This window comes from Suncus etruscus, chromosome 10 (assembly GCF_024139225.1).
Source record: "Suncus etruscus isolate mSunEtr1 chromosome 10, mSunEtr1.pri.cur, whole genome shotgun sequence".
NCBI classification, from domain to species: domain Eukaryota; kingdom Metazoa; phylum Chordata; class Mammalia; order Eulipotyphla; family Soricidae; genus Suncus; species Suncus etruscus.
The window spans coordinates 38,158,356-38,181,544 of record NC_064857.1 but is presented as its reverse complement, the minus strand read 5'-3'; the positions used below and the strand labels follow the sequence as shown (position 1 = coordinate 38,181,544).

The 23,189-nt window shown below is 54.3% G+C and overlaps 1 protein-coding gene across 1 annotated transcript in view; it reads right to left on the bottom strand.

The window, feature by feature from the left end:
• LMNA (lamin A/C) overlaps positions 1-23,189 on the bottom strand; it is a 32,250-nt gene that overhangs the window by 5,386 nt on the left and 3,675 nt on the right. The window contains exons 2-4 of the mRNA XM_049782243.1: positions 17,017-17,085; positions 15,625-16,231; positions 1,415-1,571 (exon numbers count right to left, since the gene is read on the bottom strand). Coding sequence (XP_049638200.1) covers positions 1,415-1,571; positions 15,625-15,983 — 516 coding nt within the window. The 5' untranslated portion in view covers positions 15,984-16,231; positions 17,017-17,085. The remainder of the gene's footprint in view (positions 1-1,414; positions 1,572-15,624; positions 16,232-17,016; positions 17,086-23,189) is intronic.

The window sequence follows — 23,189 nt, the reverse complement described above, 5'->3', positions numbered from 1 at the left end:
CAGACAGCATGGCCAAAAAGCAGGGATGGGGCACAAGGAGCAGCAGGAAAAGAGGTTCACCCTCCCAGGCTTCTACCATAGAAAGTCGTATAAGCAGGGAGAGGAAAGGCAAATCTGAGGGGAGAAGCCCAAGAGAACAGCCTCAGCTTGGGGTTCAATCAGCAGGTATCACCCTTTTGCTCTCCAGAGCTGGATGGCCAGACGGGCAAGGGAGACTTGACTACTAACCTGACAGCATTCCTGTCCCGCTTTGAGCACGGGAGGCTGTGTACAGTGGGGGACAAGGACAAGCCAGTCTCTTTGAATTTTTTCTGCTTTTTAAATTTGGTTTGATTTGGGGGCCATAGCTGGCAGTGCTCAGGAGTTATTCCTCGCTTTGGCAGGGCTCAGGGACCACATGCAATGCTGGGGATTGAACTGGGGTGAGCTGTGTGTCAGAAAGGCACTCTATCCACTGTACAATCTCTCTGGTCCCCAAGCCAGCTTTTTAGTTTGTCACTAGAGAGGTCACAGTATACAGTAGAGAGCAAAGCATGTTGAAGGCAAAAATAAACATTCTCCTGCCAAGTATTAAGAACAGTGTTGGGCCTGGAGAGATAGCACAGTGGCGTTTGCCTTGCAAGCAGCCGATCCAGGACCAAAGGTGGTTGGTTCGAATCCCGGTGTCCCCTATGGTCCCCCGTGCCTGCCAGGAGCTATTTCTGAGCAGACAGCCAGGAGTAACCTCTGAGCACCGCCGGGTGTAAACCCCCCCCCCAAAAAAAAAAAAAGAACAGTGTTGGAGAGATAGCCAAAAGTCAACAGGCTGGTCATTGCCAGGAGATGCCCCTGGGTGTCCAGAGTACTGCTGGGAATTACATCCCATAAAGAGTGGGCCAGAGTGATAGCACAGTGGTAGGGCATTTGCCTTGCAAGCGGCCGACCCGGGAGAGACCCAGGTTCGATCCCCAGCATCCCATATGACCCACCAAGCCTGCCAGGAGCAATTTCTGAGTGCAAAGCCAGGAGTAATCCCTGGGAGATGCCAGGTGTGGCCCAAAAATCAAAAAACAAAAACAACAACAACAACAACAAGAGAATCACTATCCTTGGGTTTGAGTGATAGCATAGCTAGTAAGGTGTTTGCCTTGCACAAGGCCAATCTGGGTTTTGTCCCTGGCATCCCATATAATTCCCTAAGCCTGTCAAGAGTAATTTTCTGAGCGCAGAGCTAGGAATTAATCCCAAGCACAACTGGATGTGACCCCCCAAACCCACGCGCCCCCTCCCCCAAATAGGCATCACTGTCCGGGAAACGGTGCAGTTAGTAGAAATAACCTGTGAATGCTCAGGATAGATAGGCAGACAGGAGGAACAAAGGAGGCTGGGGAGTGGGGGCTGGCAGGTGTACTGTGGAGCTCCAGACTGGCCTCACCTTGGCCACCTGGCCACGCAGGTCATGCAGTTCACCCTCCAATGTGCGCTTCTCGCTGAGAGCAGTGCTCAGGGCTGCCTCCTTGGAATTGAGCAGAGCTTCCAGGTCCTTGAGCCGGGCCTGGGCAGACAGCAGGTCTCCTTCCTTTTTGGTATTGCTAGAGAAGCAAGGGAAGAGAACGTGTAAGAGGCGTGGTCCGGGAGGCGACCCCGGGGAGGGTGGGCTCTGCGCTCAAGTTTGGCTGCTATCCCTCAGTCTGCCAGCAGAGAGCATCCTTGCGCCCACCCGAGTGCCAAGGAAGGGGAAGGCTGGCGCTGCTATCCCTCGTACGGCCAGCAGAGAGCAGCGTTGCCTCGAGGTTGTGCCGTCTGTCTTGGCAAGCCTTGGGGGCTGTACTCCCACTTCCTGCAAGATCCCCCAAACCCCCTTCCTGCTTCTCCACCCTTCCCATGAGTCAGGGCTAAGGAACGTGCCTGGGGCCAAGGGCACATAGGCCCGATCCCGTGAGATGAATGCTTTCCCCTCTCTCCCTCCCAGTTCTTCCCAGAGACAGGGCCACCTTTGTCTCTGCAGCTTCCCACACAGGGTTCAACCTTCCCCTGCTCTCCGCCCACTTCCATTCTTGCAGCAGGGACCCAGACACTCAGTCTTCCAGTCCTGGGGTACTGGGGTACTGGATCCAAAGGTCCCTCGTGCCTCTCTCCCCGATGAGGCTCTTTTATAAGTATACTCTAGTGGGGCTCAATGGGTCAAAACTCATTGGGATCCTGGGTAAAATCAACCAGGCAGACTTCTTGGAGTGCAAGTATGGCTCCCATGATCTGGGCAGAGCGCAAGTCCCCAACTCCCGGATTCTGTGCCTCATTAGAGGCTGAGTGACTACACACCCAGCATCTGCCTCCAGATGTGGCCCTTGGTCCCCATGGACGCCAGCCTGGAAACCTCCCCTTCCCACTCCACCCTCCCCCCACACACACACACACTTAAAGTAGGCAAAACTTCAGCTGGAACCAGCTAGGCAGGACTGCCCCAGGCCACCCTGCCATTTCTGGGTACCAGATTCTCCTTGCTGGACAGTGAGCTGGAGAGAAAAAAGAATCCCAAGCTCTTAAATGGATGCTAAGGGAGCCAGAGCCATAGTACAGCAGGCAGGACACTTGCCTTTTACAGGGCCAATCCCAGGATGATCTCCCACACCCCGTATGATTTCCCCTTGAGCCTCCCAGGAATGAACCTTGAGCACCATCAGATGTGGCCCCAAAATAAGACAAAACAAAGAACTGCTGAGTTTCCAGACATTCCTTTTCTCGGTTAGTGTGAGCAGAGTGGTAAGGAAAGTACAGGGGTGTGGAGGTGGGGGCCAACTGTCAGCCCTGTGCCAGCCCATCTGCCAGGTGAAGAAAGGCGAGTGTGGGCTGGGACAGTCGGGGCTGGAGTTAAGTGGCCGCTCTGACACTCTCTGATGCAGAGGCTGAGGACATGCTTCTCTGACAATGCACATGCCAGGCCAAAGTGGAGAGACATAAGAGGCTGCCTTCCTTGCCACTACAGGTCACCTGGTCTCCAACCCACCACTAGGAGGGACAGTGTGACAACCAGGGAAGAGGGGACAGAAGAATAAAGACACGTGGGCTTGCTCTGCTGCGAGCCTCTGGCTGCTTGTCAGAACAAGATGAGGTGTGTGTGTGTGTGTGTGTGTGTGTGTGTGTGTGTGTGTGTGTGTGTATAAGTGTGTGTGTTGTTCTCTGTATGGGGTCTCTCAGGGGTACTGGGGGCTCCACTGTGGGGCATCCTGCTCTTTGCACCATCTGCCCGGCCCCAGAACAAGCTGCTTTGTGGCTTGTGGCTGCCATGTTGCTATGTTTCAGGGAGGAACGGCCCTTCCAGACTGGAGGATGTCTCCCCCCTTCATCTCAGTCAGAAAAGCTAAAAATAAAGTCCAGGCCCAGATCAGGTTTTGGCTGCCATCCGGCCCAGCCCCTGGCTGGGAGCACAGCCCCAACTTTCCATGACTTCAGAACTTTTCCGAAGCTGAGGCAGCAGCAGAGGGAGGAGGGAAGCAGTAAAGTGAGGCGGGCAGCAGATACAGATGCCAGCTCCTGGGCCAATTCCAGACCTGGCAGGACTTCCGGGGAGGCCTCAAGGTGTTCTGGAGTGAGAACATGAGGGAGTGAGAGACAGTGAATGGACTGAGCGTGCCAGAGGCCTGACTTCGATCCCCAGCATCATACAAAGCATGGAAAGGAAGTAGACTCCGGCATCAGTGGGTGTTGCCCCAAAGTAGAGTCTTAAAAGGAATTAAAAAAAAATTAAAATAAAGGGATTTATACAGCGAGGAATTTGGGAGTGGGATTTCCTCTCAAGTCCTTTTTAGGGGGAAGGTTGGGGCATACCCAGCAGTATTCAGACCTTACTCCTGGCTCTGCACTCAGGAATTACTCCTGGTGGGGCTCAAGGGAACACTGGGATGTCAAGGATCAAGCCTGGGTTGGCTGAGTACAAGGCAAGTGCCCAACCTGCTGTACCTTCTCTGGCCCCTCAAGTTCTTTCTTGCAGAGGAGGGAACTGAGGATCTATAGGCAGGTGGGTAACCAGTACCACACACTGCTAACAAAGTCAGGACTCCCCAGGGCTGTTACCCATAGAAGCCCAGGAGGAAGAAACTTCCCAGACCCGCAGAGCCAGAAGCTGCAGCCAGAGCAGCAGGAAGGGACAGCACCGGGCTCCTGCCCACATCAGCCACCCTGGCCCTATCACTTGAGTGTGGGTTGTGTGAGCAGGGCTGAGGGTCCTGAACCCAGTGCAGAGGGCCCCAGATAGCCCTCCATGCCAGCGTAGACTCACTCTCCACGGCGACCAGAGAAAAGCATACTACTGGGGACTAGGGAAACTGAGGCAGGACCTCCAGAGGAAGAGGGACTGTTACTGACTTTCTCTCTGGAGGCCCTCAAAAGACCAGACCAAGCAGGGAAGCCCCAGGAGGAAACGAGGAAGCCTCCTGCGGTTTCCCCCTGGGCGGGGAGAAGTTCCCCCATGGGCCCGTGACTCAGGCCTGCAGAAGTGTGGCCAGTAATCTGCACGCACATCCAGGCTCAGCCTTTCAGCCCCCGCAGCCCCCCAGCCTCAAAGACATTTCCTCCTGGGATAGGGGCCAAGCAGGAACCCGTCCCACCCGACACCGCCCACCTGAACAGGAGCTGTGGGAGTCCTTGGAGCTGGGTTGGAGCTGGGCGTGGGTGGGAGACAGGGGCAGCAAGGTGACTCATGCTCAGACAATGCCAGGAGGGGCGGGAAATCCTCTAGTACCCACAGGGGAGACCCCACCATGCCAAGGCACAATCCTGCCCATCCTAAGCACCTGAAGTAGGTTCTTAGATGCATGAGGGCAGAAGGACTGGGTGGGCCCTTTCTTCAACCTCATCTACAGAGGTAAGGGAATAGGGAGGTCAGGGCTGGCCCAAGGAGAAGTCTGTGGTGTAATGTGTGGACTGCATGTAGTATGCATGTGTAATGTACGGGGTATGTGCTATGAGTACGTACATTTCATGGGTACATGCATGTGCAGTGTGTGTGTGGACAGTATGTGCCGAGGCTGCTACTGAAGGAACCCAGCCAGGTGTCTGCAAGAAGTTCTGGCGGCATGGGACTGGAGTGATGGTGCAGCAGTAGGATGTTTGCCTTGCAAGCGGCTGACTCAGAACGACCATGGTTTGATTCACCCGGCGTCCCATATGGTCCCCCAAGCCAGGAGCAACTTCTGAGGATATAGCCAGGAGTAATCCCTGAGAGTCACCGGGTGTGGCCCAAACGATAAAAATAAAATAAAATTTAAAAAAGAAGTTCTGGGGGCCGGAGCGGTGGAGCGGTGGCGCTAGAGGTAAGGCATCTGCCTTGCAAGTGCTAGCCTAGGACGAATTGTGGTTCGATCCCTGTGCGTCTTATATGGTCCCCAAGCCAGGAGCAATTTCTGAGCGCGTAGCCAGGAGTAACCCCTGAGCGTCACCGGGTGTGGCCCAAAAATAATACAAACAAACAAACAAAAAGTTCTGAGGGCAGGGGCCGGAGCTATAACACAGCAGTAGAATGTTTGTCTCGTGTGCTGCCAACCCAGGACGGAACCAGGTTCGATCCCCAGCATCCCATAGGGTCCCCCGTGCCTGCCAGGAGCAATTTCTGAGTGCAGAGCCAAGAGCAAACCCTGAGCACCACCGGGTACGGCCCCCCAAACCAAAATTAATTAATTAATTAATTAAAAATAGTTGTGGGGGCAGAAGGCACCCAGCACAGCAAAGGGGCTGGTAGGCACTGAGCCAGCCACTGATCCACCCGTTGAGTGGTTTGATGCTGCTCAGAGGCCAGATATAGAAGTTGGGCCAGCAGTAGGCCTGTTTGGACTGGTTGCTGGGAGCAACCTGGTGGGCCTGAGGGACAGGCCCTCATTTCCTGTCTGGGCGAGGAAGATTTGGGCAGACTTGGACTAAGGCTGAAAGCAAAGCCCAAGATAGGCCCAGAGCAAGAGTAATGATCCAGATTCTGTCCTTAGCACCCCATATGGGCTCAAGTCTCACCAGGAGTGAGCCCTGAGCACAGAGTTCAGAGCACAGAGCCAGGAGTGAGCTCTGAACACCGTTGGATTGGCCCTTCAAAAAAGAAAAAATGGTTCAATCCCAGGCATCCAATATGGTCCCCTGAGCCCCACAAGGAGTAATATTTTTTTTAAATATATTTTTTGGGGGGTGACACCCTACGGCGGTGCACAGGGATTACTCCTGGCTCTGTGCTCAGAAGTCGCTCCTGACAGGCTCAGGGGACCCTATGGAATGCCAGGATTTGAACCACCATCTGTCCTGGGTTGGCTATGCACAAGGCAAACGCCCTACCGATGTGCTATCGCTCTGGCTCCCAACACCAGGAGTAATTTCTGAGTGCAGAGCCAGGTGTAACCTCTGAGCACTGCTGGGTGTGGCCCAAAAATAGACAAACAAACAAAAAAGAAATGAAAAGAAACAGGAGGGCCAGAGAGATAGCATGGAGGTAGGGCATTTGCCTTGCATGTAGAAGGTGGTTCGAATCCCAGCATTCCATAGGGTTGCCCCGAGCCTGCCAGGAGCGATTTCTGAGTGTAGAGGCAGGAGTAACCCCCCTGAGTGCTGCCCGGTGTGACCCAAAAACAAAAAAAAATAAAAAAATAAAAAAAGGGAAAGAAACAGGAAGGCCCACCATGGGGCCACTGCAGAAGTAGTGTAGACCTGCTGGATTCAGCACTTTGGAAAGCCCCCAGAGTCCCTCTCAGCCCCTCCCAGTTCCTCTCAGCACCCCCAGCCCTGACTCACGGGCTCTGTGCATTCCCCATGGCTGTATGAAGGCTCAGAAGCAGCTCAGGGCTCAGGAGAGGGTCGTTTGTGCGCAGGGGCTCTCCTGACTCACTGGGACAGGCGCCCCCTGTGGCTGGGGAGTCACCTGTCCTGCCTCACTGAGATAGGCACCCCTTGTGGCTGGGGGGGGGTCACCTGAGACTGGAGCAGCACGTGGCGCCCTCTAGCGGATGGCTGGAGGTATCGCAACCTGCCCAAGGCCTGCCATAGAGTCCCCAGACATTCCAACCTGCTACTTGATTCTTTTCTTTCTCTCACTCTCTTTCTCTCTCTTTCTTCTTTCTCTTTCTTTTTCTCTTTCTTCTTTTTCTTTCTCTCTTCTTTCTTTCTCTCTTTTTTCTTTCTTTCTTTCCTTCTGTCTCTTTCTCTTTTTTCTTTCTTTCCTTCTGTCTCTTTCTCTTTCCTTTTTCTTTCTTTTTCTCTTTTTTCTTTTCTTTCTCTCTTTTTTCTTTTTTCTTTCTTTCTTTCTTTCTTTTCTCCCTCCCTCCCTCCCTCCCTCCCTCCCTCCCTCTTCTCCTGTCCTTTTGTTTCATTTTGTTTTGTTTTAGGGCAACACCCACTGGTGCTCAGGGCTTACTCCAGGCTCCACTACATTATCTCAGGGCCCCTATTTGTTTTGTTTCTTTTTGTTTTGGGCCACACCCAGCAGTGCTCAGAGATGGGAACTCTTGGCTGTGCTAGAGAACTCTCTGCAATGCCAGGGACTGAACTGGAATTGGCAGCATGCAAGGCAAGAATCTTACTCTCTACCAACTCTCTGGCCCTTTCTTCTTTTGGGCCACACCCAGCAGTGCTCAGGGCTTATTCTTGGCTCTGCGCTTGGGGAAATCACTCCTGGATTACCCTGCACAGTGTTGGAAACAAAATTGGAAGTGACCATGGGAAAGGCAAGTGTCCTCCCAGCTGCCCTATTGCTCTGGGCCCAATCTTTTGTTCCTCTCAATATTGAGGATCAAACCTAGGCCTTCACACAGCAGACCAGTGCTTGATCCTCACACCCCAACCCCTTGTCTTCATCCAGCTGTTGTCTGACTGTTACTTTATTCCTTTTTTCAATTCATTTAAATTTTATTTTATTTTCATTTTTAGAGACTGGAAAAGCTCTCAGCATAGCTGGGTGTGGCTTCCAAACCAAAGAGTAATATATTTTATTTTTGGCTTGGGGGCCACAACCAGTGGTGCTCAGAACTTGGCTCAGTCAGTGCTCAGGGTGGTATTTGGCCTTCAAACCCAGGGCCTCACACCTGCAACACAACTGCCTGTCGCTGAGTCCTGCATTATTCTCTTTCCACCTAGAGTATAAGTGTCTGGATGTTTTTCTACTTGTCCTCAAACACCCTGAGAACCAGGGGATTCTGAAGCACAAGGCATGTACAGGCCACTATAGCTGCTGTGGCACTTCGGTATTTTCACAGACAGGTAAAACAAGATTCGAGGATAGCGCAGGGCACCCAGAGCAGAGCACACAGAATGGCAGTAGCACAATGCAGGTGGGTGCAGAGAGCAGCCAAGATACCCAGGTTAATGGCCTAGGGACACCCTAGACTCCTAGGCCTCTTCCAGTCACTGCAGCTGCTCCCTTTTAGGTGTGAAAGGTGGGGCCTTAAAGAAGGAAGTGAGGCCAGCAGGTGTCCCCAGGAATAAGAGTCCCCCAGCCTTCCCCGGGGAGCCCCAACCCTGCCAGGTGCCCAGTGTCTTTCGACCGGAAAGCACGTGTGAGCTCCGGTCTGGACCCCACGCCGGCCTCCCCCACAGCAGTCCTGGGTCCCTCAGCCACCCGGCGCCTCTCTTGGGTGAGACTATGCCACACAAGGCCCGGGGTGGGCCTCCCCTTCCACCCTTTCCAGCGCCGCCAATGAGACTTTCAGCTGTTCTGGTCCTAGACAAAGCCAGGTCTTCACAGCAGGCAGAGGCTGGCCTGTTGACATGTTCGGACGCGACAGGAGCAGAAGCTCCGGGGTTGGCGAGGCTCCAGGCCTGAGTCACAGCTGAGGGGTGGATCAACGTGGCATTGTCGGCAATGGAAGCAGAAGCCTGCGGCCAGCGGCCAGCGACCTGGACAACACACTGCAGGCTTCCCAGCCAGCCGCCACCTCAAGAACCTTTGCCAAAAGCTCTTTCTCTTCCTCCCAGCCTCTCTCTCCTCCATGTGGTCACAAAAACGCAGACCAGAAAAGGGGGGTGGGGGGCGGGATCCCCACAAGGAGTCCACTCAGCAGTTCCCTCCAGTGGATTTAGGATTAACCCTGGCAGCACTGAAAGTTGAGGCCACACCCCAGGGACATCAGGAACAGATCAGACGTGGGGGAGGATCCGCTATGGCTGGTCCCACTGCATTCCAGCCCAGCCCCGGGAGGTGCCACTCCGCCGCCGGCCAGCAGGGGGAGCAGCTGGGGCACCAGGAAAGGGCTCCTGCCACTTGCCCCGGTGCCAGGCTGGGCCCAGAGGGCTTCTAGCTGCCCCCCACGGGACTCATCCGCCCATCAGCCCCCCATTGACTGAGACCTCGAGTCCCCCACTTGGGAAGTTGTCGAGGGCAATTTTCCAGAAAAGTCTTTTCTTGTCTGCCTGGACGGGCCCTGTGCTGTGACTCAGCTCCTGTACCTCCCTCCTGGGAGCCTGGCCAGGAATGCAGAAACGGGCCCAGCCTTCCCCAGGCAGCGTCCATCCAGGCTCTTGGGCACAAAGGGACGAGGATGAGGGGCCAGAATTGCCCCCTTCAGGCAGGGGGGGGCAGTTAAGGACCCAGAAGGGAGTAGCAGTGGGCAGTTAAGATCACCCCACACCTCCCTGATCTGGACACAGGCCTACTAGGGACCCCTTTCAGCCTCACCTAGACGCCCCCTCTCTTCCAATGCACAGGCCCCTCCACTGGCCTGAGGGAGAGGATGGGATTTACAATAAAAACAAAGTAGAAGCTCAGAGAATCATGTCAGAACAATTAACCGCTTCTAAGAAACACAAGTCTGTGTGTGTGCGCCTACATGGGCAGTGCCGGGGATCGAACTCAAGGACACACATGCACAACGTGAACTCTACTTGTTAAGCCACTTTCCCAGCCCTCTGATAAACTTTCTTCCTTTTTTTTTTTTTTTTTTTTTAGTTTTTGGGCCACACCTGGCAGCATTCAGGGATAAGTTACTCCTGACTCTGAGCTCAGAAATGGCTCCTGACAGGCTCCAGGGACCATATAGGATGCTGGGGATTGAATTTAGGCCTGTCTTGGGTTGGCTGCCTACAAGGTAAACACCCTACCGCTGAGCTGAGCTATCCAGGGGTCCTCAAACTTTTTAAACAGGGGGCCAGTTCACTGTCCCTCAGACAACTGGAGGGTCTGACTATAGTAAAAACAAAGCTTATGAACGAATTCTTTTTTTTGTGTGTGTGTGTTTTTTTTTTTGTTTTTTGTTTTTTGGGCCACACCCGGTAACGCTCAGGGGTTACTCCTGGCTATGTGCTCAGAAGTCGCTCCTGGCTTGGGGGACCATATGGGACACCGGGGGATCGAACCGCGGTCCGTCCAAGGCTAGCGCAGGCAAGGCAGGCACCTTAACTCTAGCGCCACCGCCCGGCTCCATGAACGAATTCTTATGCACACGGCATATATCTTATTTTGCAATGAAGAAACAAAACAGATACAAATACAATATGTGGCCCGCGGGCCATAGTTTGAGGACCACTGCGTCCAGCCCTTGATAAATTTTCTTTGAGAAAAAGAAAAGGGCGTACCTTTCCCCCACCCCACTCCCGGCCGAACCCAGCAGTGCTTGGGGACCCTAGGTGGAGCTCAGAATTCAAACCAGGTATTCCCTGCAAAGCAAGCACCTTAGCCACAGTCCTCTCCTCAGGCCTGAGCAGGGAGTACCTTTAACTCCACAACTAGAGGGGAAGTTTCTATTGAGAAACTATTTGTTACTAATTACACTCACATGAGTTACAGGAGTCTTTACCACTTGTTGGTCACTGAGCTCCTTTGGAACCTGAAGGACTTAGGGGGTTCTGCTCAGGCCCTTTTTCTCCCAGTCGGGGAATTCAAAGAAGAGGTCACATAATCAAGGTCACAGCAAGGGAATGACATTGTCAAACACGGGAGAGGACTTATCCTACAGGGTCACGATGCTGGTGGCCCACCAAGCTTTTTGTTCAAGGGTGGCACCCTGTAGCTTTCTCAGCCTGAGTCCAGCCAGTAGAAGGCTGTAGGAAGGGATAAAACACCCTTTAGTTAGGCCTGTGAGCTAGACTTGGTTTTAACTACAACAGCTGCTACAGATGATAAGGGTAGAGGGGGCAGAGCACAGGGCACAGTTGGTGGGGGAAGGCATCTCCCACCAGTTGTCCCCCCAGCTGTCCCTGGCTCTTGACCCTCAGCTACCAAAACCTGGGAGAGGGTACGACGACGGGTGCGACTTCTAGGCACAGAGCCACAGCCTGCTGGAGGCCCAGGATGGGCCAGCCGAGCAGGTGCAGCTGGGATCTGCGAGGAATTTCGGTCTTTTGTTTTACCCAGCTCCCAGAGACAGCAGTACTTCTTCCTTCCCCACAACTTACAATGTGGGATTCAGGGTGTGGAGTGGCAAGAGGGAGCAGACAAATAGGTTCCCTTATATTTTAGAGATATATTTTGGTTTTGGGGTCATGCTCAGGGTTTACCACTGGCTGTGTGCTCAAGGGACCCGATCAGGTATCAGAGAACAAACCTTGGTCAGCTGCCTAAAAGGCAAGCACCTACCTGCTATACTACGGCCCCAGAATTCCAACACTTTTTATTTTCCTTTGGTTTTTTTGCTTTCATTTTAGGCCCACACTCAGCAGTACGAAAGGTTTACACCTGGCTCTGCACTCAGGAATCACTCCTAGTAGTGCTCAGAGGATCATGTGGGATGCTGAGGATTGAACCAAGGTCCATATGGGATTTCAGGGATCAAACCTGGGTCAGCCAAAGCAAATGGCCTACTTGCTGTATTATTGCTCTGGTCCCATTTTCCTTTATTTTTTGTTTCTGGGTCACACCGGCCCCAAAGACTGCATCATAGGTCTCTGCATTCAGAAATCGCTCCTAGTAGGCTTGGGGTAGGACCATATGGGATGCTGTGAATCGAACCCGGGTTCGTCCTGAGTCGTCCGCATCCAAGGCAAACACCCCACTGCTGTGTTATTTCTTTGGCCCCATTTCCTTTGGCTTGGAAGTGAACCCCCTTTCCACTATCCTAAGGCCTCCACCAAAGGGCACCAACCTCCTTGTTGCTGTGATAAGTCCCAAAAGGTTTCAAGACAATACCATCCCTGCTGGTGGCTGGGAAAAGTCCTGGGTCTTTTTTTTTGGGTGGGGAAAGAGGTCATACCCAGCAATACTCAGGTCTTACTCCACAACATCCTACCCACTGTGCTATTTACCAGCAGTTCTATGTCTTTTAAGGTTTAGACTGTGGGAGAGCTGAAGAGGATGTGAAGTCTTAATGTCCCTGGTCCCCAAGCAGAGGTACAAATGAGCCTCAGCCATCCCACCCACCCTCAGCATTCCCCACCAGGACCCCTATGCTAGAGAAAGTTTTTGCTTGCTTTTGGGACCCATTGTGGTCCTCAGGGTTTACTCCTGGCTTAAGTCCTTGCATTTGAGAATTACCCGTGGTAGTTCTCACAGGACCTTATGGAATGTCAAGAACTAAACCTGGGTAGGCTACATGCTAGACAAATGCCCTATCCACTGTACTATCTCTCTGGCCCTGCTGTGAGAGGTCCAGGTTTCAGCCCTAGCCTGACTCAGTCTGTCTGTGTAACGAGGCAAGCCTGTGTGTCCCTACACCCCTGGGGCTATGCTGTACTGTTCCTGTGCCTCTCCAGCCTCCAACACACACACACACACACACACACACACACACACACACACACACACACACGCAATCAAGGAAGTTATACATCCTAGCCTCGTCTTGCAGGGGAAGAGATACTTCTGCTCTGTGGACAGAATCACCCAGCACTTGACTCAGCCTTCCTCCAGGGGTTCCACAAAGAAAGACAGTCCCTGGCACTAACCTGTGTCCCAGCCCCAAACTCTGTTCTCTGCTCCAGACCTTAGTACTGGTTGCTAGAAGGGGTGGGGTGGTGGCGGTTGGCCCCAGTCACGCTACACAGTTCAGGAAGGAAATGCACATCTCCCTGTGTCCCTTCTGAACATCTGCCATCTCACCCAGTCTCCACCTGTCCCTATAAAAACCTGGGGTGGGAGGGAGCATTGTCTTTTTTTTTTTTTTTCTTTTTTCCCAGTTAGTCAAATTTGAGTGTGAGCAGGAGACTATGTTAAACAGCTTAACAATAACACACAACCCTCAAACCAACAAGGGAGCAGTGTCTGAATTACCCCCTCGGCTGTCTCGCCTGGGGCAGAGTAGCTCTCTGGTCTTTCATACACGCACCCTTCCTCCTGCTTCTGTCCTTTGGGGTAGAATATTATCAGGTTCTAGAAGAGAGGACTTATGGGGTGCTGGGGAAGTTGGTTCTGCTTAGGAGCCCCAGCTCTTGGGTGTGACCAAGGTAGGAACCAAGGGGATCTTAGCCACAGCCTGGCCTTGGACTCTGCTCTGATCAAATATTAAACCCAGACCGCCTCTTTCCTCCTCTCCTCTCCGTTCCCACATTCTTCACTCTTCTTCCCAGAGCAGGACATGCGAAGGAGAGACACATATCCAGACTCCCCACCACTGTGGACAGAGGAGGGAACCCTGTTGTCATCCAGGAGTCCAGGTGTCCACAACCGCCCCCCACTTTCCGGAAGCCAGATTCCCTAGCTGAGTGAGTGGGGGAGACGAGGCAGGCAGCTAAATATAACACTCGCCACCCCCACCCTTGGCCCACATGCGCTGGCACCCGCCCTTGTCCACCAAAACAGCTGCACCAGGAGGCACAGGAGACGGGGTCCCATCATGGCCTCGAGGCCAGTTGGATTACAGGACTCCCACCCACCCACCCAACCCTGACTCCTCAGTGGGGAAGATACACTCAAAATGAAAATTCGGGGACAGGGCTCTCACTGGCGGCCAGGGAGTGGCCGTTGGGGTGAGTTGCATGGACTTGTTTGGACGTGATTCTCCAGGCGTTCCCCGGACTCGCCTCTGCCCGCTCTTTCACTGAGTTGTAGGCATAGGCTCGTGGAAACACAGGAGCCCACGTGTGCCCACTGGGCTACGATCCACCACACCCACACTGGAGGAGCCCCGGAAAGCAGAAAGAGCAGTGAGTACAAGGCGAGGTTCTGAAGAACACCTATTTGGGTAAGATGCCGGGATAGGAGGTGGACCCACGAGGCCTCCCCAGACCCCTGGCATCTTTCATGTGCTTTGCTCTGGGTCTTCAGAGAGAAAAAAGGGGTGAGCAAGAAAGAAACCATGTTCTCAGATGTGGTGGGAAAAGGAGGGACCTAAAGAGGACCCTGGAACCCAAGAACTCCTTGGAAAAGGGTGGAGCTAACTGGGGTGGGGCAGGGTGGAGCAGACAAGGGTGAAACAGGAGTGGCCTGAAGCGTCCAACGGCTGGATTTCAAAATTGTCACTGTATTCCAGCAGTTTAATAAGGCAAAGATCAACACGGCCAGTGGCAGGCAGAGAGGAAGGGCCTCAGCACTGGGCCGGGCTGGGAAAATGAAAGTGGCTATCCCAAGGGAAGGCAAAGCTTCCCCAACCCTCTGAAACACCAGACAGAGGGTCAAGAGAGGGATCCCCCCACACACGTAGTCAGACAGCTCCTTAAGTGGGTGGAGCCCCTCGAAGCCCTCAGCATTCCTGAGTAAGCTGGCCCAAGGCTCAGAAGCTACAGGGGAACCCTTCTCCTGGACCTGGGGAGTTGTCTGTCCCAAGGTGACAAGGGTCCCAACCACAAATGATGGTCCAGTTCTTGTTTGTTTGTTTTTTTCTTTTGTTTTGGGCCACACCAGGCAGCGCTCAAGGGTTACTCCTGGCTATGCACTCAGAAGTCACTCCTGGCAGGCTCTGGAGGGACCATATGGGATGCTCCGTGCAGGGAAAGGAACCCAGGTCCATCCTGGATCGGCTGCGTGCAAGGCAAACACCCTACTACTGTACTATCTCTCCAGCCCCATGATACTCCAGTTCTTTTTTGTTTTTCCTTTGGTTTTTGGTGTTTGGGTCACACCCGGCAGCGCTCAGGGGTTACTCCTGGCTCTAAGCTCAGAAATCGCTCCTGGCAGGCTCAAGGGACCATATGAGATGCCAGGATTCGAACCACTGTCCTTCTGCATGCAAGGCAAATGCCCTACCTCCATGCTATCTCTCCAGACCCGATACTCCAGTTCTTAAGCAGGCTTGGTCTGGGGCACAACCTCTGTGCCCCAAGAGGGGAACACAGAGACGGGGACCTGTGACCTCACTCTAGCCACAAAGGACATCTAACTTTCATTGGAGGAAGCATCGGCACTGGGAGCCCCTGGACAGCTAAGTTGGCAGAGTGCCAGCCAACCAACCCTCCTGAAAAGTTCCAGCAGGATTTTCGAACTCATTCCAGAGTGTCTGGGGCTGTCCGGGTTTCTAAGACCCGGCATGACTTTGCCCCGTCCCTTGGCTCTGGCTCGGGAACAGCTGGTAGACAGCAGGGGGGGGGGGGGGCTTCACCAGCCCCTTCTAGGCCGGAGACCCTCCCTTCTGGATAGGACACTGCCTGGACAGGCACTGCCTGTCACTGCCACCGACCGGAGGCAGTTCCGGGGAGGGAGGAGATTCCAAGGCAAGGTGTCCCCTGGCCTCCCGGGAAAGGTGCTCGCTCGGCCCTGAGCCCCGAAAACCACCCCGCTGCGCATCTGCCCAGGGCTGTGCGCAACTCACTCACCGGGCTTTGAGCTCCTTGAACTCCTCGCGCACTTTGCTCAGCTCCAGCTGCAGGCGGGCGCGCTCCTTGGCCACCGAGTCGAGGGTCTTGCGGGCGTCGCCCAGCTCGGCCTCGTAGGCGGCCTTGATGCCGGACACCTCGCGGCTGACCACCTCCTCCGACTCGGTGATGCGGAGGCGCAGCCCTGCGTTCTCCGTCTCCAGCGAGCGCACCCGGTCGATGTAGACGGCCAGGCGGTCATTGAGCTCCTGCAGGTCCTCCTTCTCCTGCAGCCGCGTGATGCGGGTGGGTGACAGCGGGGTGGACGAGCCGGTCTGCGCCCCGCTCCGGGTGGCGCGCCGCTGGGACGGGGTCTCCATGGCCGGCAGGGTGGCAGTGCTGCTGCCCGAGGGGGCAGGGGTCCCGGGCGGACGAGGACGCGGGGTGCGGAGCTAGCTGGAGGCCGGGGACTGCCGCGGGCCGCCGGGCTGGGCGCTCTGCTGGCTGCGGGTCGGCGTGGCGTGGGGTGCCGGGCCGGGCGCGCAGTCGGGGTTCGTTCGGGCTCGGCTCGGCTGGGCAGGGCTGGACACTCTGAGTCACCGGCACCGGGACCAAGGCTCTAATAGGTCTAAAGGACGGGGCGGGGCCTCCGGTCTTAAAGGAGCCGCCGCGGGAGGGTGGGGGGGGACAGCCCGGCCCCACCCTCGCACCCCAAGACGCCCCGGGCTTCCCTGGAACTCGAGACTCTCTGTTCCTGCCTGCTCAGCCCTTGCAGATATAGTATGAGAGCCCCCCTTGCTTTGCGCAGTCTCTGGGTGTGGGGGGGGGAGTGGGTGGGCAGAGGGCAATGGGTGATTGGGGTTGGGGGCTAGAGATATGGGTGCAAAGCAAGGCAGGCAGGCAGAAAGGAAGACCCGCAGAAGTTGGGGAGGAGGGGGAGGACTGAGGCTGATGCCCATCTGGGTGAGTCACTCTTCTTCCATCCTGGCTCCCCCTTCTCTCCCCATAGTAATAGTGAGTCACCCTTACCCCCCAATATGTGGGCAGCCCATTCAAAGCCGCATCTCATTATGCCAGGGCGGGATGGGGTGGGGTGGGGAAGGAATGCCAGGGCTCTCCCTGGGGGCGGTGCAGTCCTGAGATCCTTTCTTTATAATTTTCCCTCTGGGGCTCGGGTCCTTTTCCTATCCACTGCCTAAACTTCCCTCTTCAAGAACCAGGGGCCGGATCTTCAACCCAAACAGCACCTGCGAAGGCAAGGACTAGGGCCAAGGCCCTGACTCCTTCCTTACTTTCTTAGGAGCCCCATGGGAAAAGAGGATTGGCTTTCTCTCCTCGGTACCTTCCACTCCGCACCCCACCCTGCCATCACCAAGGCTGTACTTGTTTTAGTGGCTAATTTAAAACAGATACCAGAGTGCTACGTGCATCCGTCACGTTGCCAGGACACTGGGCCCAAATTCTTGTGGTTCTCAGGCAGCCCTAAAAAAGAGAGAGCAGAGCCGGGGGTTCACTGCCAATGTGGGATTCTGTCCTGGCTCTGACGGGGGTGGCAGTGGGAATGGGGGTGAGGCAGGGACCACAGGAGCCCCTGAGCCTCACTCACACTGGCCTGGACAGGAGTGCCCAGGCTGCCTGGCTTATGAGAGAGCCTCTGTCTCTGGGCCTCACCGAGGCCCACCGAGGACAGTCCTGCATCTGGGCTGTCCCTCACTGGACACTGAAATGCCAACTACTAAATCTGCCCTTCCACAGTCTGTCCAGCAGTCGGTCTGTCAGTCAGCACTGAGTCATCTGGGCTGGACAGAGGCGGGACTCTCAGCCTGCTGTACCGAGGAGGAAGCTGGGGAAATGGGATCAGGCTACTCCTCCATACTCTGGGATATTGAGTTCCTGTGATAGTGAAGGGTAGCAGAGCTGGAAGGGGGTCAGAGGAGCAAGGAGCAAGACACTGAGTATTCTAGAAGGGAGCCGAATGGGTGCCAAAGCTGGCTGGGCCCCGTAGTAGGTAGGTAAGGGGCTACCTGGCCTCATCTCCCTTCTTCAGTGGCAGGTGTCTCTCAGAGCGGCAGTCTCTAGTCACTGGATAAAACCAGACAAAATGTCTATTGCATCTTCCTCTCCCGTTCCCCAAGGAAGCAGAGCAGAAGTGGGGAGCCAGCAAACGTGAGGGAATAGACTCAAGCTGTTCCCACAGTTTCAGTCCCTCTCCCCCCCCACCCTTCCAGCTGGCCCCACCTAATCCCCACAGTTCTCCCCCTTCTGCCTGGCTTTCCCTTCCTGGCTGGGGAAGCAAAACCACACTTAACCCTATCTATCCAGGACCGCCCCATCTTTTATTTTTTTTATTTTATTTTTTTTTGGCTTTTGGCTTTTGGGTCATACCCGGCAGCGCTCACGAGTTACTCCTGGCTCTACACTCAGAAATTGCCCCTGGCAGGCACAGGGACCATATTGGATGCCAGGATTCGAACCTTCTGCATGGAAGGCAAATCCCTTACCTCCATGCTAAGGGAGCAGGCTCACTCTGAATTTCTGGTTAGGTGCTTTTCAAATTTCCAAAGAGCCCCACCCTTCACCACCTATGGTGATGGCTTTCGTCCTAAATCAATCAGGACTTCAAAGTAGGCCTCGAGGGATTGAAGAGATAAGACAGGGGGACAGGGGTTAAGGCATGCTGAGCCTGATTCGATCTCTGCAAGGAATAGAATAGGGGACCCTGAGCAACAATTAGGAGAGATCCCTGAGCACAGTTTCAGGAGTAAGCTCTGGATATTGCCACATAAACCCCTCAAAAAAAAAAAAAGTGGGCCTTGACGCTAAATGTTCAGCCCTAATTCTGTACCCCAATTTCAGAAGTCTCCCTTTGCCAAAGAAGCAGGCAAGTTCAGGGAGGACAGCCAGAATCAGAGGGAAGCGGGAACAAGGGGCCGGCGCTGATGGGAGGTTGTAATGGGGCGGAAAGCAGGTTTCATTTTTGGCTCTCTTGCTGAGTGGTGACAAAAGCTCCACTACGGAGGAGCCCTCCGGTCTTTTTCTCCATCTGTGACACAGGCTGAGTGGCCACCGAGGATCTGGGCACCAAGCTGCCCTGCAGCTCATGAAGGATCTGCCCACTGGCCAGAAGACCTGGGCAGGCACTGAGCTGGATGATTCCAAATCCTGTAAGCCTGCACACTGAAGCGGGAACAGGACAGAGGAATCATGTCTGGAATCAGGTCTGGAGTGGGCTCAAAGAAGGAGCTGAGGGGCTGGAGAGATAATACAGTGCATAGGGCATTTGATTTGTATGTAGCCAACTCAGGTCCTATCCCTGGTACCCCAAGCCCGAAGGAGTGGTCCCTGAGAACAGAGGCAGGAGATAACCTCTCCCCTCAAAAAAAAAAAAAAAAAAAGAGGGGGCAGAGCGATAGCACAGCATTGGGCATTTGTCTTGCACGCAGACAACCGGGGACTAACCTGGATTCGATCCCCAGCATCCCATATGGAAACCCCCCTAGCCTGAGCATGAGTAACTCCTGAGTGGTGCTGGGTGTGGCCCAAAAACAAACAAAAAACACACAAATAATAATAATAATAATAATAAAATAAGGGCCCGGAGAGACAGCACAGCAGTGTTTGCCTTGCAAGCAGCCGATCCAGGACCAAAGGTGGTTGGTTCGAATCCCGGTGTCCCACATGGTCCCCTGTGCCTGCCAGGAGCTATTTCTTTTTTTTTTTTTTTTTTTGGTTTTTGGGTCACACCTGGCAGTGCTCAGGGGTTATTCCTGGCTCCAGGCTCAGAAATTGCTCCTGGCAGGCACAGGGGACCATATGGGGCGCCGGGATTCGAACCGATGACCTCCTGCATGAAAGGCAAACGCCTTACCTCCATGCTATCTCTCCGGCCCCGCCAGGAGCTATTTCTGAGCAGACAGCCAGGAGTAACCCCTGAGCACCGCCGAGTGTGGCCCCCCCAAAAAATAAATAAAATAAAATAAAATAAGAAAAGAAAGAGAGAAAGGAAGGAAAGAAGGAAGGAAGGAAGGAAGGAAGGAAGGAAGGAAGGAAGGAAGGAAGGAAGGAAGGAAGGAAGGAAGGAAGGAAGGAAGGAAGGAAGGAAGGAAGGAAGGAAGGAGGGAGGGAGGGAGGGAGGGAGGGAGGGAGGGGAGAGAGGGAGGGGAAGGGAGGGGAGAGAGAGAAGGGAAGGGAGGGAAGGGGAGGGAGGGGAGAGAGGAAGGGAGGGAGGGAGGGAGGGAGGAAGGGAGGGAGGGAGGAAGGGAGGGAAGGAGGGAGGGAGGGAAGGAGGGAGGGAGGAAGGAAAGAAGGGAGGGAGGGAGGAAGGAAGGGAGGGAAGAAGGAAAGAAGGAAGGAAGGGAAGGAGGAAGGAAAGAAGGAAGGAAGGGAGGGAGGGAGGGAGGGAGGAAGGAAGGAAGGAAGGAAGGAAGGAAGGAAGGAAGGAAGGAAGGAAGGAAGGAAGGAAGGAAGGAAGGAGGAAGGAGGGAGGGAGGGAGGGGAGGGAGGGAGGGGAAGGGAGGGGAGAGAGAGAAGGGGAGGGAGGGAAGGGGAGGGAGGGAGGAAGGAAGGGAGGGAGGGAGGAAGGGAGGGAGGAAGGGAGGAAGGAAGGAAGGAGGGAGGGAGGGAGGGGAGGGAGGGAGGGGAAGGGAGGGGAGAGAGAAGGGAAGGGAGGGAAGGGGAGGGAGGGGAGAGAGGAAGGGAGGGAGGGAGGGAGGAAGGGAGGGAGGGAGGAAGGAAGGAAAGAAGGGAGGGAAGGAGGGAGGGAGGAAGGAAAGAAGGGAGGGAGGGAGGAAGGAAGGGAGGGAAGAAGGAAAGAAGGAAGGAAGGGAAGGAGGAAGGAAAGAAGGAAGGAAGGGAGGGAGGGAGGGAGGGAGGGAGGGAAGGAAGGAAGGAAGGAAGGAAGGAAGGAAGGAAGGAAGGAAGGAAGGAAGGAAGGAAGGAAGGAAGGAAGGAAGGAAGGAAGGAAGGAGTTGAGCACAAGCTTTGCACACAGGACCCAGGACTCAATCCCCATCATTGTATCATTGTATGTTTGGTCCCCTGAGCACCACTGAAAGCAACTCCTGAGCACAGAGCTCAGGGATTCAGTACTCAGAACAGACCCGAATACAATCCCTGGCACCCCACCAGGAGTGATCTCTGAGTGTAGAGCCAGGAGTCAGCTCTGAGCATCACTGTGTATTACTTTGTGGCCTTCCAAAAGTAAAATGGGACCATGTTCAGCCTCAGGAGAAATTAACTTACAAGTTCACTCTCCAGAATTGTATTTTCCACATAGATTTGCTCTCTACTTAGTTCACAAAACCACCTTTTTTGTTCTTCTGGTTTTGGGTCACACCCAGTGGTGCTGGGGTATTCCTGGCTCTGTGTTTAGAGGCTGCTCCCAACAGGCTTCAGGGGACCATATGGCGTGGAGAATTAAATCCAGGTCTCCTGCTTGCAAAGCTCAGCCTACTCAACCATCTCCCCTGCTCCAAGTGTGACAGGTGAGGCTAGCTCATCCTTAACGAGAGTGCAAGGAACAGACCTAGCTCAGCACTGTCCAGGCAGCCTGCTTCACATCCGGAAGTTCCACTATCTTGTGTCACTCCGGTGAGACTCTGGGAGGGACAAAAGGGAGGTGCTAGAAGGCTGATGCCCAGAGGAAGTGTGGGAAGGGTTGTGGCTGAGAGAGAGCTGAGGAGGTTGTGGCCTGGCCTGCTGAAGGACACTGGGAGCGCTGGAGAGAAGGCAGTAGAGTGAGAGGGGAAGAGAAGCACCTGGGAGACAGTACAATATGGGGGTTAACGCACTTGCCTTGCATCCAGCCAAATGGGGTACAATTTCCGACACTGCAGGAGTGAGCCCCGAGTAAAGAGCCAGGAGTAAGTCCTTAACACTTTTGAGATGGCCTCAAAAACCAAGAAAAGTGTAGGAAGGAAATTGAGGGAAGGATTTTGATTACTTGATAAGTGTCAGGAAGAAAAGAAGAGGACCCAGACACAATTCAGACACATGTTTTGTGCATGTGGGAGACCCAGGTTCAATCCCAGGGACCACGTGGTCCTCCAAATAACAAGAGATAGCACAGCGGTGTTTGCCTTGCAAGCAGCCGATCCAGGACCAAAGGTGGTTGGTTCGAATCCCGGTGTCCCATATGGTCCCCCGTGCCTGCCAGGAGCTATTTCTGAGCAGACAGCCAGGAGTAACCCCTGAGCACCGCCGGGTGTGACCCAAAAAAAAAAAAGCCTGGAGAAACCCTTAACTTCTGCTGGATGTGGCTCCCCCTACACACCATACACACACACACACACACACACACACACACACACACACACACACACACTAAAAGGAGAGAAAATAGAACCAGTACATCAGTACAGTATATGCTGTGCATGTCTGGGGCTCAGAAGCCAATGCTTGATATGCTCCATAGAAAAAGGAGAGGCCAAAAAAATACTTGGCATGAGGTGGCCAGGCCCCACATTCCCATTCCCTTACCCCCAGCACTCCAGAGCTCAGCAGCCCCTCAGCATGCTGGGTGTGGCCCAAAGACCCAAAAACAAACACAAGTGACAAGGGAGGCTTGGAAAGGGGAAGGGAATGAGTCTGAGGCACTAGTACGGCAGGAGAATAGGATACCAGGGGAGGTATGGTAGCGCCATGCAGGGAGTTTCCACGGGGCATGTTCAGACAGTGTCTGAACTTAGGAGGTGAACACACACAAAAAGTTCTGTAAGCGGGATGCTATGATTAGCCCTATTTTACGGACGAGGAAACTGAAGCCCAGGGAGATTAAATTATTCATTTCGGACCAGGTTTCTCAGCTTGGCGGTCCTGACATTTGGGACCAGACAAGTCTGAGTTGGGGTGGGCTCTACCGCACCCCTCACTTCAACCCACAAAACACAGGTCACCTCTACACCCCCGTGGCGAAGATCAACAGCGTCTTCAGACATGACCACATGTGCCTTGGCAGCCTGCACAGAGGACCTGCTTATCTAAGGTCACCTGGTGAGCGGCAGAACTGGAATTTTCACACAGGTCACCCTGACGCCAAGAGCCAGCCTCTGCTCTCCCGCCAGATCTCCCGTGAGATCCTAGGACAGACAGGAGAACGGAAAGGAGTCGGATGGGTTCCTGGTCACTGGGGGCATCCAGACTCCCCCAGAGGGGGAAGAAAAGGTGACTGGGGGAAAGGGGGTCTTAGGGAGTGGAGAGACACAGACATGGTTTCAGGGAGGGTCTCTGTCTTGTTTATTCTCTATCACAGGGTCCAGCCCCAAACCCCAGAACCGCTGAGTCACGTCTGCACAGGTGGTTATTATACCTGCCTCTCCTGGATGGGGCACCTGGCTAGGGGCAGGCTAGTTATCCCATTTAATCTCCACCTCGGCATATGAGGTAGCTGGCTTTCTTTTGGTAGAGGGAGATCCACACCCAGCCTTGCTCAGGGCTGACTCCTGGCTCTGCACTCCTGATGGGGTTCAAGGGACCCTATAGGGAGCAGAAGGTCAAACTTAAGTGGCATGTATACAAAGTAAGTGCTACAGCACTACTGTCCTGTCTCTCCAGCCTGAGGTAGGTATTCTTAGCTGCATGTCACAGGC